Source organism: Jaculus jaculus, chromosome 10, assembly GCF_020740685.1.
Source record: "Jaculus jaculus isolate mJacJac1 chromosome 10, mJacJac1.mat.Y.cur, whole genome shotgun sequence".
NCBI classification, from domain to species: domain Eukaryota; kingdom Metazoa; phylum Chordata; class Mammalia; order Rodentia; family Dipodidae; genus Jaculus; species Jaculus jaculus.
Genome location: NC_059111.1, coordinates 107251002 through 107267086, shown reverse-complemented (window position 1 = coordinate 107267086; position 16085 = coordinate 107251002). Strand labels below are relative to the sequence as shown.

The 16085-nt window shown below is 39.2% G+C and overlaps 1 protein-coding gene across 1 annotated transcript in view; it reads right to left on the bottom strand.

The window, feature by feature from the left end:
• The window catches only part of Cntnap2 (contactin associated protein 2), a 1990154-nt gene that overhangs the window by 693521 nt on the left and 1280548 nt on the right, over positions 1-16085 (bottom strand). The window contains exon 13 of the mRNA XM_004661135.3: positions 6206-6406. Coding sequence (XP_004661192.1) covers positions 6206-6406 — 201 coding nt within the window. The remainder of the gene's footprint in view (positions 1-6205; positions 6407-16085) is intronic.

The following is a 16085-nucleotide window of genomic DNA, read 5'->3' as shown; positions in this document are numbered from 1 at the left end:
TTTAAATTATTTCTTTCTTCCCTCTACATTTCACTCCCCCCTCCCTTTACTTCTCATCCTATATAGACTTCACTAACCATATGTGCTCACCTTCATTTTGCTTCTGGATGCATGGAAAGAATGCATCCATCCCTCAGTTTTGGTTGATTAAGTATGGAAACACATGTCAGGCTCCTTCCTGGCAATATCCTGAAATGGTCAGAACTTTAGAATCTCCAGTCTCCCAGGCCCTGGCATCAGATGTCATGTGTGGGTGTTGTGAAATCCAAGCAGAGCAGGAAGCTGAGGCAAAGTGAAGAAGGCTTTGCACGGGAAAATGAGAAAACCAATGACCTTCTTCACTGACCTTCACTGACATGGGCCAGTCTTTTTTTATATATAATTAATTTATTTGCAATCAGTGTGTGTGTGAGAGAGAGTATGGACATTCCAGAGCCTCTTGCTGTGGCAAATGAACTCCAGATGCATGCACCACTTCATCAATCTGACTTTACATGGGTATTGGCAAATGGAACCTGGGTTATCTGGCTTTGCAAAGAAATGAGCCATCTTCCCAGACCATGTGTCAATCTTGGCTATGTGTTCTCTGTTCACCTAATACAAATATGAGGATGGAGAACAGGAGGATCTTTTCATTGTATTGTAGTTATTGGATCTGTTTAAATTTCAGTGAAGGTAAACATCTAATTTGTTATTTGTGTGTGTGCGCACGTGCACGTGTGTGTGTGTGTGTAAATCAAATGTATTTGCCTCTATGTGTCATCACAGACAGACAGGAGCACCTGTCTTCCCAGTGCATCTCTTTGCATGCTAAAACTGCGTGGTTGCCAGCTCCCCAAATTTCCTAGTGTAAGCAGCACTGCTGGGGAGCAGTTGCCCAGATTTCCAAGTAAGAGACCTGAGCCGCACTACGGTTTCCCTCCTTTGTTACCCTTCATGTGAGAGCAGTGAGATTCTTCCAGCTGGGCTTGAGCAAGTCCTACACCTGCTTAGTCCTTGAGGGCCTCCCAGCGACTCAGGCTCATGGACACTGTTGAGACGTTGTGCTGGATGGCGTCTTGACACAGCCTCTTCCTCCCTCACTCCCTTGTCCATGCAAAGCCTGAACCCCCACCTTCAAGTAACTGGCTTTTCCCACCTGGAATGCTCGACTATGAGACCCGAAGCTCTGGATTGGTCGCCAGGTTTCTCTCCTGCCTCTCTTCCTGCACATTGTCATTGGCCTGTCACCTTCAGTTCAGTTCTGTGCTCCCTTCCTTCCATCCTCAGGGAGTTCAGGACCTCTAACCTGGAACTCCTCACCTTTTTTCCCCCCCTTTGGAAGCCTGTATGAATCTTACTATTTTGACCTACATACCATATTTTTAAAAAATTGTTTATTTTTATTTATTTATTTGAGAGTGACAGAGAGAGAAAGAGAGAGAGAGAGAGAGAGAGAGAGAGAGAGAGAGAGAGAGAGAGAGAGAATGGGTGTGTCAGGGCCTCTAGCCACTGCAAACAAACTCCAGATGCGTGCGCCCCCTTGTGCATCTGGCTAACGTGGGTCCTGGGGAATCGAGCCTCGAACTGGGGTCCTTAAAATGCTTCACAGGCAAGCGCTTAACCACTTAGCCACCTCTCCAGCCCAACATACCATATTTTTTTAAACACAGGACAAAGAAAGAAAGATTTGTTAATTATTCTTCTCATTTTCTTCCCGCCCAGACTCTCCTAATCCCCTCTTGAAACAGCTGCCGTAGGCCTTTCAGCAACAGTGTCTCATGTAGGTGCTAATCACTTCAGAGTAGAGCATTTTTACCAGGGTTAATTGTCTTATTTTTGAGACAGTGTCCCATGTTGTCTAAACTGGCCTTCAATTCCCTACTCAACTAAGAATGATGGGGAACTTCTTATACTCCTGCCTCTACCTACCTAATGTCTGGTTTTATGCAGTGCTAGGGATTGAACCCAGAGCTTCAGAATGCGAAATAACTACTCTACCAACTGAACTACTTGCTCAGCCCCTCTTGTATTCTTTAACATTTTCCTAGCTTGTCTCGTTGAATTATATTCTCCAATCTTTCCTTTATTTTTAGTGGCAATTTTTGTACATGTATGTAATGTATTTGGAGCCTAATGCTCTTCTACCTTCTCTGCTGCCCTCACTGCCCTGTCCCCCACCCCTTCTTCCCAACTAGACCCTCTTCTCCCTGCAGGGCTACATTTCTTCTTGTGCTGTATGTGTGTATGTGTATGAGAGAGAGAAAAAGAGACTCACTGAGTTTAACCTCACTGAGATTAACTAAGATTGTCTGCCTGAGCATGCATGGGATCATTGATCAAAGCACATGCTATGACCACTGAAGAAAGTCTCACCAACTCCCTCACTAACGGCTAATCGCTCCTCAGAGACCTATGGGAGCCTCTATTCCTGTTCCACTTCCCATGATAGAATGTTGATGGGCTCAACATCTACCAATTTTAACACAACGTTTAGAGCACATAATTAATTAGGCAAACAATTAAGCTTTTGATTAGTATAGTGATTAGTTGCAATAAATTTTATTTACTGGAAACAATCTTTAGTTAGAATCAGATTGTCTTTTAAATATATGCTTTCTCAAGAGTTAGATATCATGGTTTTATCATGTAAAGGCCAAATTTTGAAATTATTTCTTAAAAAACACTCTGGGATTTTTTTTTTTTTTTTTTTGCTAAAACTATGTTATTAGTTACAATGTCAGGAGCATGATTTCTTATTTTTTGGATGCCAATAACTCACAGTTTAGTGTTAAAATATATTGAGTTGTGCACATCTTGCTTTATAGGCAAAATTGTGAGCATGACTCTTTTTCAATACATGCAAAATCTAATAGTCAACTATTCAACAGGATGGATAATTTATATGGCAACAAATATATGACTTTCAATTAAAAGCCATAAAATGTGTGTGGTGGTTTGATTCAGGTGTCCCCCATAAACTTAGGTGTTCAGAATACTAGGTTCCCAGCCGATGGAGATTTGGGAATTTACACCTCCTGGATGGAGTGTATTGTTGGGGGCAGGCTTATGGGTGTTATAGCCAGCATGCCTTGTCAGTGTTTGGCACACTCTCCTGTTGTATTGTCCACCTTATGTTGGTCAGGGAGTGATGTCCTTCCTGTCCTCATTCTTTCATTTTTACCTGCCATCATGGAGCTTCCCCTCGAGTCTGTAAGCCAAAATAAACCCTTTTTGCCCCAAAGCTGCTCTTGGTCTGTGGTTTCTGCCAGCAATGTGAACCTGACTGCAACAATATGACTCATGAAAACTAGACTGCATGGAGAAATTAAAAAGAAAAGTTGGAATTCAACAAAGCAGCACCAAATATAGTAAAAGATAGAAAACATAACCACTAGATACTTCTGAAATTAAATAATTTTTATACATGTAGGGAATAAATATTAAAGCAGAAAATTCTGAATTAGCAAGTATAATATCATTTACAAACAATATAACTACAGTACATTTATATGTACTTTAAGACCAGGCTAACAGGATTGGATTATTGACTAAGTATTCAAGTAGCATCTAATGTAATTTTATCTGATTTTTCCCATCCAAGTTCTTAAGGCTCATGTTTTAGAAGAGTTAATTTTTCAATGATTTTTGCCTCTCATGAGCCCATACATTATACTTTTGAGGATATAAATACAAAACACTTACATCCTTTTGTATAACCATCAGTGGTTTTCTCTATGTGGCAGGATTAATATGTTCATTCTCAATGGATATTGTTAGAAAGGATGGCCAAATCATTATTTGAAGTGATTCCATTTTTAATTATTATAATGACAATAGATACCATGCTGTAAGCATATATTATTTCTATCATTGTGAAACTTGTGAGAAACTATAAATGAGTGAGCAACTCCACATTTGCCCACTCATGGTACGGCACAAACACCTATAAAAATAAACATGCTCCACTCTGTGTGCTTATCCATTTTTCACCCAAAACAAATTAAAAAGTATACAGCCACAATTGAACTATGGAGGAGGAGACTCTTAAAGCAAAGAATAATGTTTAAGTGCACAGCTATTACTGCCTCACTTGATATTCATTTTAATTGCAATGACTATAATGAATATACTTTGTATTCAAACAGATGTCACTAGTACTTCCACAGAAGTTCCAATATAATTCAGTCTTAGTTAAAGAATGACTAAATGGATATTTAAAATCAGATGTTACCATGAAAGAGGAAAAAAAAAAAAACAATTAGAACACACATTAGCTCCTCAAAACAACAAATTAGAGATTTTTATTAAATTCGCTTCTTTCTTATTTTGACTGATACAGAATGCTGTGGTACAGAGAACCTGCTATGTCCCACTGCTTCTTCTTTCCCCCTCACATCAGCTGTTCTACCCATGGATCTGTACAAACAGAAATCAGGACCATAAAAAGTGACTCTGAAGGAAAAGCTGTAATCCATTTGACAGTATGTAGAGACTGGTCTGTTAGATGTATTAAATACTACCATAAAATGAATTTGGGGGCTGGGGAGATGGCTTTCTGGTTAAGCTGCTTGCCTGTGAAGCCTAAGAATCCATGTTTGACTCTTGAGATTCCTCTTTAGCCAGATGTACTAAGGTGAGCAAGTGCAAGGTCACACATGCCCACTAGGTGGCGCAAGCATCCGGAGAGCATTTGCAGTGAATGAGGCCCTGGTGTTTTTTTTTTTTTTTTTTTTTTTTTTCTCTCTCTCTCTCCTTCCCTCCCTAAAAATGTATTTTTGATGAAGGAGGATGTAATTATGTATGCTAATTTATTTTAGTCATTCAAATAAACTCTGGTATTGCTTTCTGTCTTTCCCTGTATAAAGGACTAACACCTCAAATTCCAGCACAAGGAACTGCAAGCCATGCACAGTTTCTCAATGACAGCTCTTGTTTCTAACTCTTTTCTGGAAACTCCTCCAAAATAATATTGGCTCCAATTCAATACTAATTTAGGACATCCAACAACCTATGATCTCTAGCACAGAACAATGCTATTGTGTTGCCCAACACTTTTAAAAATCAACATAGCGTTTTGCTAATTACACCTTTAGAAGTCTTCAGCTGCATAAGCACCTATGACCATACCTTATGGGGAAAGGCATATGCTTGACAGAAGAGACATGGGAAACGAGGCTCACTGGGAAGACATCTGTCATAGACAGTGGTGGTTATAGTCACAGACAATATATCATATCCTTGAAAATTACTGAGGGAGTAGAATGTAAATGTTCCTAGCACAAAAAGTCAATTTCTGCATGCTAATTAGCTTGATTTAGTCATTACACAATCATATTTTAAAACATGCTTAACATAATGAATATGTAAATTTTTTATTTATCAGGTACATAAACAAATTTTCCTGAATGAATTTAATTAATGTCCCCAAATATGCATACCTGGGAAATGGCCAGGATGCAAATCATAAAGCCCATGTTTCCTCGACTCAAAACTCATACTTATTTCTATTACAATATGTTATAGACCAAGGCATGTGTTGTTTTTCTTAGACCTTCAGTTGATTGCCAAGACCTCCACAACATACAGGCCTTTCTTGCAGTAAGTTACTTCCTGTGTATCCTTCAGGATCTCTTTTTTCTCTACACCCTAATAGTTGGACAGACACCCACCCACAAACACCAACACACACCCATACTCCCCTCCTCACACACACACACACACTGTAAAAAGTCAGCTGTCGTGGAAAGATTTTCGGACTGGGCTTAAGATGGATCATGTTCAATGACTTCAGACAACAAACACTTCCACCTTCTCTTGCCATTCTATATGCAATTTACTAGCTGACAGCCTTTAGAGCACTTTCATCTCCACATTAAAGACACCTGAAGAACTCAAAGAGAATTACTTGAAAGTTCTCAAGGAGCTCTGACAAACTTATGCCCAAGGCATCCATCGATAATGGAGTGTAAAGAGTGCACACACATTCGTGCACATAAAATTGAGAGAAATCTATAAGCTCAAAGTCATGAGATTTCTTTAAAACTGATGCATCCTTAGCTTCCTTGCCCTGAAAAAATGAACCGCTGACATTTTACTTCTTTACAGCTATCTGCTCATTGAAGACTGGACTTGAAGGTGATAAGCTACACCTGTTGGATTGCTTAGACAATTGCAAACACCAGCTGAGCTAGTAATTAACAATAACATTGCATTCACAGCCTACCTGGGGTGTTCAACAACCTGGACATCTTGCAGAAGTAGGAGACATACTGCTCACAGTACTCTGCGCTGCTGGTGATGGCGCTGATCTGGTCCATGGAAGCGCTGTAGATGAGCTGCGTCACCGAGTACTTCTCTGGGTTGTAACCAACTACAGTTGTCTGCATTTGCAAGTCATGAGATACTATGGTCCACACCTTGTCCTCTGTGGGCAGAAGAATCATGGCAGCAGTTCGTTAGCAGGCAGAAGTGCTTGCTCAAATATCCGGAGATAACTGAGCTACCTTATAGCTGGTCTTTTCGCTGAACTGAGACAAAGAACACCATCTTTTCAGTAACCCTCCTTTTGCCTCAGACCTATGTTCTGTCTATGAGAACAAACTAGGACAGCAAAATTCTTGTTAAGATAAGTGAAAGATACATCCTGAAAGCCAGCCAAACAGAGCTCATGTTTCTGGTTGGGATTGTAACGTTTGTAGCATTGAATGTGAGGCCCGTTGAATTCCAACTCCATCCTGATTCTGAAACCCAGTAGTTAGACTTCTAGTTACCACGTTCTATGGTCTTGCTAATGGGTCCCACCTTCCGTCAAGGTGCCTCACTTTCTACATGCTCTTTGCCCTCAGCAGAATGTGTAGCCCCATCTCATCACATAGGCTCTTTTGCCCTGACCTTTCAGGCAAAATGAGACACCCCTTCATCTGATAGCGAAATGCTTTATACAGTAATTATCTAGGTGGTGTTTTGGTCAATTGAAATGTGAAAAATTCAATACAGGAAAAGTAGAACCAGTTATAAGCTACATAAAATTAAATAAAAGCTCTCTAGACATTTGAATTTTAACTGGAAACATTACTATGAACTTGATAATATCCTTATTTTTAAATATTTACATATGTCTGGGCTTTGTGCAATGAATCATCTCCAAAACAAGATCCTGTGCCTAATATTAAATCGTCATAATTAAATACCATTTTCTAAGAAAAGAAAACTAAGGTCCTTGAAGAAATTACATTAAATTAATTAAAACACATGATAAAAAAGGTTCCAGAAATAACTCATCGTATCCAAAACAAATGAGATAATGGAAACTGAGGCAGCTCAACAGCTTCAGAAGAAAAGAAGCGGCAATTTTGACACCTAGTAAGAATTTCCAACATTAGATGAAAATATAGTGAGCATATATAAAAAGCCACATGTTTACTAACTTTAAAAGAAAGTTTAATTTTAGAAGGCATTGGGCCACCCAATCATTTTGAATATTGTGAGCACAGGCAAATCAAGAACTTGGCTATTTTTTTTTTTTCTTATATGGTTGGTGATGTAACTGGAACTATCTCTTTAGGAAACATTTTAGTTCAGCAGATAGAAAGAGAACATGAACATTTCATAACTTCGACGTTAGCAGGACCCAAGCAGGGTTTGCCAAGAGCTGTTACTGCAACCAACAGACAGACCAGAGACACACGGCCTCCACATAGGAGTACACAGCTGAACTTCCGTGTAAAGTAAAGAAAAAAAAACAAAAAAGATCAAGCATGAATATAGCTAGGCTTACAGACCTGATTGCTTATTTCCAGGAAATACGGGAGAGGGCAACCTGTTAAATTCCTTAGAGGGGAAACAATTCCTAAAGTCTACCCTGTGGGAAACCCTGCAGGCCAATACACCCTTGCCCCCCTCAGGGCAAATTGCCTTGAAAATGGAGAAACAGACAGGAAGTGGTGGTTGAGTGAAGGTTACATGGACTTTTCCTGGGGGCACATAAATATCTACCCACCCCAGATGGGGCAACAATGACAGGACTAAGTAGTGATTCCACCCAAGTCAAGCTAGGTGGATCGACAAGCTAGTTAGGTTTGCTTACAGGAGCGGAGGTGAGGGGTTAGTTACAGGGCATGGAAGGCCCTTAGGCAGTTAGACGACTAGAAAGTCCTGTCCCAGCCTGGATAAAAACTTCAGCACACTTGCAAAGAGGAAGTCACTCCTTTAGTTAGACTTCCACATAGTAGACACTAGCATCTTCCAAGACCAGGACGCCACTACACACCCCAGCTCCTTCTAAGATCACTACGCTATGTGTAACGGGGGAGAACAGGCAGAGCCGGCAGAGAGAAACAGGAAGGAGTGGGTGAGATCTCAGGGAAGGGCCTCATGACCCTCCCGACACTGTCCTTCTAGGACGGAGCATCAACAGACGCAGTCTGGAGGGCCACAGGAGTGATCACACGTGCTCTGATGAAGATGGTAACATTTGTCACGCTCAGAGCAAAGTGTCACATGACAAGGATGCAGAGAGGAAACATGATGTGGTGACTTAGAGACATCCTACATTTCCTTACATAGTCTTCATGACAGTGCATGGCTACTCCATTCTTGAAGCTGCTCAGAATAAAAATCCAAGATTCATCATCATCTCTTTGCATTCTGTACTCATCACCCAAGCTCCCCATAATCTTATCTTTTCAAATTCATATAATATATGTATTTATTCGATATCATATATATATATATATATATACACATATATATATATATACACACACACATATACATGTATATATATATATATATATATATATATATATATATATATATATGTATGTTACATTTTAGTAGCTTCTTCTTTTCCATGGTGATACATTCCAAGAACCTCAATCAATGGTTGAAACCACAGGGCATACACATCTCTTGATGTGTTGTTTCATGCTATACATACATCTCTATGAAAACATGTAGCAAATTAGGCACAGTATGAGATTAATAATAATCACTAATAACAGAATAAAACAAATTCAATAATAGACTGTTATGTAATTAGAGAATCACTATTCTCCCACTCGGAGGCCGTTGTTAAGTAAAATTAGGGTTACTTGAACACCGTCACTGTAGCACCTTAACGGCTACAGTGGAAACTGTAGAAAGCCCATGGATGATATGGGAGGTCTACTGTACTTGGAATCTGAACGACCCACCCCAGGCCCAGCCCAGCTAACTCCTCTGGTTCAAAACCACCATCACCTCTGATTGTACCCAGTCCCCGACTTACTTCGCATGAACCTTTGCATCTGTACTCAACTCTGCAGCCAGGGTAAGCCTTTTCAAATAGAACTGACATTTGTTCCAAGGCCACACAAGTTAACAGGTTTTATTTAAACACAAGTTCTCAAAACAGTTCAAGTCTTTGTACAGACTGGCTCCTTCTTACCGCTATTGCTCACACACTACTGCTCCCTCAGTTCTCACGTGGCTGCGGCCACAGTGATGGCCTATCTTTCCTCACATGAGAGACCTCTGTCCTGTCAGCCTTCTTACCTGCGGTGTCCTCTGCCCAGAGCCTGCTGTCTCATACTTCAGAGCCAGAGCTCACACTGTCTTATAGTCTAGACGTTGGCTTCAATACCAACTATGTTTGCTATTTCCCAAAGCCCTCAGCCCCTCTTCATCTCTGCCCTGCATTTCTCCTTAATACTCACTCCCATCTGACAGGTACTTACCTCCATCTCTCTCTATCCCTCTCCCAAATTAAAAATTAAGAGTCTGGGACTACACAATGATTGACGCATAAGAGGACTTCAAAAATGAGTTGAATAGCAGAATGAATAAATGAATAATAAATAGAATAGAAATATCCCAGATAATGCTTAACACCATTTTGGCTGCAGTTCCAGCTCTACTGTGATTAGCCTGGGAGGCTCCAGATAGGATGTTTTCCCCCATGCCCCCCGCCCCAACCCAGGGTCTCACTCACCTTCCTAGGGGCAGCATACTTCTACATTAGAACCTGCTCCTGCTTGTCTTCTGGAATCTGAGAACAAGCTCAGCTATGGAGGACTTGTGAGAGTATGTTTTCATGGGTTCATGACTGCAGCCCATTTTCAAGTGCTTTCCTTTGGGTCCTCTGACACAGCAAAGGAGCTACTCACTATTTTAGTAACTTTACCACTTTTTGATGTGACTGCAACAGGTCACCTATGGCTATTTGTGTCCTGACCTACAGATTTACCTTCATCTAATTAATGATCCATTAATTAAATTAAGTAAATTCTGTCTCTTCTCTTAAAAACAGCCTTAGGCATAGAAGGCTCAGATGTCAGACATTGCTTACTTTTCTTTCTATTTTATTAAACAAATCCCTATCCAAAACCTGCTGTCTCGTAGATCCCCAAAAGTCTTTCTAACTCATTTTGGATCACCAACTTACCCTGACCTATTTTTTTAAACAGGATCATAAACTTCTTTTTAATATTCACAAAATAAAATTTGTAAATGCAAATGTGTTCATCAGCTTCCTGTTACTTTAATACATACCTGGGATTATTGACTTAGAAGAGACAGGGCTGTATAGATGGCTCAGCAGTTAAGGGGCTTGCCTGTGAAGCCTAAGGACTCCTGTTCAAATCCTTCAGACCCCACATAGCCAGACTAAACAGTGACACAAGCATACAATGTGGTGCTTGCCACAAGGGGGTGAATGTGTTCATTCCAAGTGGCTGAAAGGCCCTGGTGTGCTTATTCTCTCTCTCTCAAAGAAGAAAAGAAAGGAAGATGTACTTAAGCTCTCAGTCTCCAGCCTTGCTGCTTTGGGGCTAAGTTGGTGCATCATGGTGAGCACACACAACCAACTGAGCTGCTTGCTTCATGGTCATAGTGTGAAAGAGAAAAAGAGGAAGGGACTAAGCTCCTATACCCCTCTCAAGGACATGCTTCCAATGTCGTGGAGACCCCAACTAGAGTCCACCTCCCAGCAGCACCACGGACTTAAGACTGACACTCTCACACATGGGCCTTTGGAGGACATTGGAGACCCGAATTACCAACAAGCCCTGACACAAGCAAGTGAAAACACAAAATAAAGTCAATCACTTATTGTCGGTACAATTTCTGTAGCTTTGAAATCATAACACAATTTGTTAAGATTGATGAGTTGTTAGCATTTTGGTAATCGTGAATTCTTGGATGTGTACTCTTCCCTCCACCAATTCAAGACATCAGGATCACACCTCAAAGTGCTACCTTCTTTGGGTTTTTGTATTTCCCAGTCATCATCTATCTAGCAAATATGATTGAATACGTGTTCTAAGACAATTGAAATCTGCTCAGTAGGCAAACCATGCTGAAAAGACATTCATACATGTTTGGAGCTTGTGCTCTAGCATTTCAGTGAGGATAAAAAAAGAAATAATAGGCAAATGTACACATATGTACATGCATGTGTATGTTAGACAACATGTTCATGTATGTTAGGCAAATCTACACATATGCACATGTGTGTGAATATGTACATAGAACTATCAAGTGGTAATGGAAAGGAGAAAAGCTAATTCAGGAAGAGATAGATTTTTTTTTGGAGAGAAAATACATTTCTAAATATAGAAAAAAACCTTAAAAGCCACCTGAGAAGATGCCATTATAATAAATAAGGTCTTTATACAGCAAGCCAGGAGAAAATATTCAAAATGGAGCTAATGCAAATGCAAATATTTTGCAGCATTCAGTTTTACAAGGAAGCCAGTGAATTAGAAAGGGAAGAATGTGGAAGCCAAGGTCGGACATACAATGAAGTGAGCAGGGTGTGGACAGTGAAATTTAGTTGTCACAGAAAGTGATGTGGCTTAGACTCAAAAAACTGTCAGCATTGAAGGCTTAGAGCAGGAAAATAGAATAATCTAATTTACTTACAGACAGGTTATCCTTTTCTTCAGTTAATTCAAGCTTCAAAAGTGGTTTGGGAAGGATATGTGTGCATGCGTGTGTGTATGTATATGTGTATGAGGTATGCATGTATATATAGAATACCTATGCATATATTTTATGAAGAGGCAAAAATTTTAGTGCCCTGGCATTTAAGATAATTGCTATGGTGATCTCATGTAAGGCAATAGAGAAGCTCTATTTTGATGACATGAGACAATTACTGTTGATGCATTTTGTAAATGATTTTATAATGCTTATATACTTCACACCACAGCAGCTCTTTAGGGGCCATTCCATCTTAAGTGAAAAACAGATATTAAAACCACCTAGAAGATATTAACTCTAATACCTAGAAGAACAAGGACAACTGCTCTGTATAGATTTTCCTTATTCTATCACAAGTAGAAAAATTAAGAATCTCATCCCCATATTGACGATGTGTTTAAATAATGTTTATAGCCACATAGCTGTGCAGTGAAAATACAAGCTTCTGCATGTGGAAATTTGTAATGCTAAGTTCCATTTTCATGAAGAAGCAGTTGATAAACTGACACTTTTTAAATATACTCTGAATATGCCCTTAGTGATCAATAGGAATGTATTGTCTCATTCCATCATGCAACTTTTAAAAATTGGCACATTGTGTACTGTTGGAAGTACAGCTGACTTAATGCCATAGTTTCTGCATGGGACAGTACACCGCACTGTGAAGACCCATCCTTGTCCTTGGCAATAATGGGGTCCTCAAGATTAACCAGCTCAGGTACACTGGCATGACTCTATTTGAAATGCCCCTGTTACCTATGCAAGTGACCTCATCTCCTCATGCTGCTGGTAATTCTCAAATAATTTGCTTCATGAGAGATCCATCGCTTGCCTGACTGGAGTGCTGACCTTTGTAAAGGAGAGAATATATTAATATCATAAACAGTCTGAATTTAAGATGGCACATAAAATTTGTTAGATTAGGTTTGGCTAACACTCACCAATAAGTCTAAACTCCTTATGGGTATGTTAGTCAGATTTCCATTATGTTAACAAAATGCCCGAATTAATGAATTGGGCTCAGTTTTGGAGGGTTTACTCCATGACTCATTGGACTCATTACTTTGAGCCTGTTTGAAGGCATCAAGAAATAAAATATGTATAAATGAGAGTATTTACCTCATGTCTGGAATGAATAAAATAAAGAGATGAAAGAGACCAGTGTCATACAATTGGCTTGGAGAGTGAGTCCACTTCCAATGGCCATGCCTTCTCTTATTAGAAAAGACAGGGAGCAGATGCCGGAGGTACTTGTAAGCCATGCTATGACTGTGTTTTACCTTAAACATGGAAGGTCATGGTCACTTGGCTTAAAAATCTCGAAGCAGAATATATATTTATATAAAGACCACTGGCACTCTGATGAGAGCGGTAGAGCTAAGCTTATAGTTCACAGAAATTCTATAAGTCCAGCAAATTTTTCAGAGACATGTCAGGGAAAATGTGCAACAAGAGATAGTGTAAGAATTTCACGTTAAATATTTACTCAGGGAGACGATGATTATATTTGCTTACCTACAACAGGAAATAGTATGGGGCCAGTAAAAAGATGTAGACTAGGTTGATAATAAGGTGGAATGAAATAAAATCAGAAAAGCTACCTGATCGCTTGATATAAAGAAACAAGAAATTGAGATAAAGGTAGATACTAATTTGTTAAAAGATTTTAAGATGACTATCATCATGGAGTTTTTTGTTATTGTTGTTTTGAGATAGGGTCTCTCTCTAGCCCAGGCTGACCTGGAATTCATTATGTAGTCTCAGGGTGGCCTTGAACTCACAGCAATTCTCCTACCTCTGCCTCCCAAGTGTTTGGACTAAAGTCTTATAGTTTCTTTATTCATATATTTGACAGAGTTGGGGGGTGCTCAGGAGAAAGAGGCAGATAGTGAGAGAGAGAATGAGTACACCAGGGCCTCTAGCCATTGCAAAATGAACTCCAGTTGTACACACTATCTTGAGCATCTGGTTTAATTGGGTACTGGGGACTTGAACCTGGGTTCTTAGGATTTGCAGTCATGCACCTTAACCACTAAACCATCTCTGCAGCTGGATTATTGAATTTTTTTGCAAATTAATTTTATTTGAGAGAGAAAAAGAGAAATACAGAAATAAGTAATGGGCATGCCTGCAGCCACTGCATACCAACTCCAAATGCGTGTGCTTCCTTGTGCATCTGGCTAAGGTAGGTCTTGGGAAGTTGAACCTGGGTTCTTTGGTTTGGTGGCAAATGCCTTAACCACTAAGCAATCTCTCCAGCCCATTGAGTACTGAAATTTTAAATTGTGAGAATCCAAGTTAATGAGGATATACATCAATTTTGGCTTAATAAGAGAGCTTGGCCTTTGGTTTTTGGAGCCTACATTCTATTCCCACAGGTATGTTACAGTATAATTATCATGGAAGAGAAACATAGTGTGTATTTCTGAACTCTTACTTTTAGATACATTAGTTATACAGGATTGGTTTATATAAAGAGTTCAAGAATAGTTTAATGTTAAAATGTAATTCAATCTATTAAAATTAATTTTACATTAATGGAATACATTAGAAAAATGGAACAAATTCAATAGTCAGTTGTATAAGGATGAATTATAACTTTCATTTATGAGTATATAAAAATGAAATGATAAAATGAATGTAAAAGTTTTGAATCCAGAAAGACTTCAAACAACTTGTCATGAAACATTAGATTCTTTTTTTTTTCATCCAAAATAAAATGTTATAATCACTGCTTTTGTTCAATAATATGCTTGGGCCTTATACCCAACAATAATAAAAGTAAAATATGTATTAAAAATTCTGACAGTTGGACATAAGCAAGAGAGGAGATAACTTTTTAAGTGTACATGAAGCCTTTAACTTTATTAAGATTGTGCAAAATATATAAAATTCACTTGAATTATCAACATCAAAAAAGAGAATATATAACTGTTTAAATGTAATTCATGATAAAATAAATAAATTCTCTCAAAAATTATGTACAACCTTGGACTGGAGAAATGGCTTAGTGGTTAAGCGCTTGCCTGTGAAGCCTAAGGATCCTGGTTCGAGGCTCGATTCTGCAGTACTCACGTTAGCCAGATGCACAAGGGGGTGCATGCGTCTGGAGTTTGTTTGCAGTGACTGGAAGGCCTGGCACACCCATACTCTCTCTCTCTCTCACTTTCTCTCTCTCTCTGCCTCTTTCTCTCTCTGTCGTTCTCAAATGAATAAATAAAAATAAACAAAAAAATTAAAAAATATGTACAATCTTTTTCTTTCCTTACTTCCCTCCCTTCTTCCTTCCTTCCTTCCTTCCTTCCTTCCTTCCTTCCTTCCTTCCTTCCTTCCTTCCTTTAATTTAGTTGAGAGAACAAGAGAGAAAGAGAGGCAGAGAGAGAGAATGAGCATGCCAGACACAGGCGCCAACTTGTGCATCGGGCTTTAGTGGGTTCTGGGGAATCAAACATGGGTCCATTGTCTTTACAAGCAAATGTCTTAATTGCTAAGCCATTTCTCCAGCCCTTCTTTTGGTCTTTTTGAGAGAGGCTGTGATTATGTAGCCATGGTTGACATAGTATTCACCCTGTAGACCAGGCTGGCTTTGAACATACAGCAATCCACCCAGTTTTGTCTGTTTACCAAGTGCTAGGATTAGAGGTGTGCACTACTATTTCTGACTGATATTCACAATCTTCATGAAAAAAACTTCATTGTATATTATTAAAGGTAAATCACAAATTAAAACAAACTATATTCATGGATTGGAAGAATCAAAATCATAAAAATATCATTTTTTAAATCCCTTTATTCATTAACTTCATTTTCTAGCAAAATTCCAATAATTAGTCTGTTTATTATTAGCATGTGTGAACATAAATGACATTGAGGCAGTGATAGACTCAAATGCAAGAAGCAAAGAACTAAGAATAACTAAAACAATCTTTAAGGGGAGCAGTGTAGACAGAATTGGATCATCCAAAATTGGGACTAGGCTGCCTACAAGTGGCTCAGCAGTAATAAAGACTTGCTTCCAAAGCCTGCAAGCCCAGGGTTCAGTTCCCAAGCCATCCACATATGCTAGAAGCAAAACATGTTCAAGTTTCTGACATTCATTTGCAGCAAGCGTTCCTGGCCCCCACCTCGGGACACATATACAC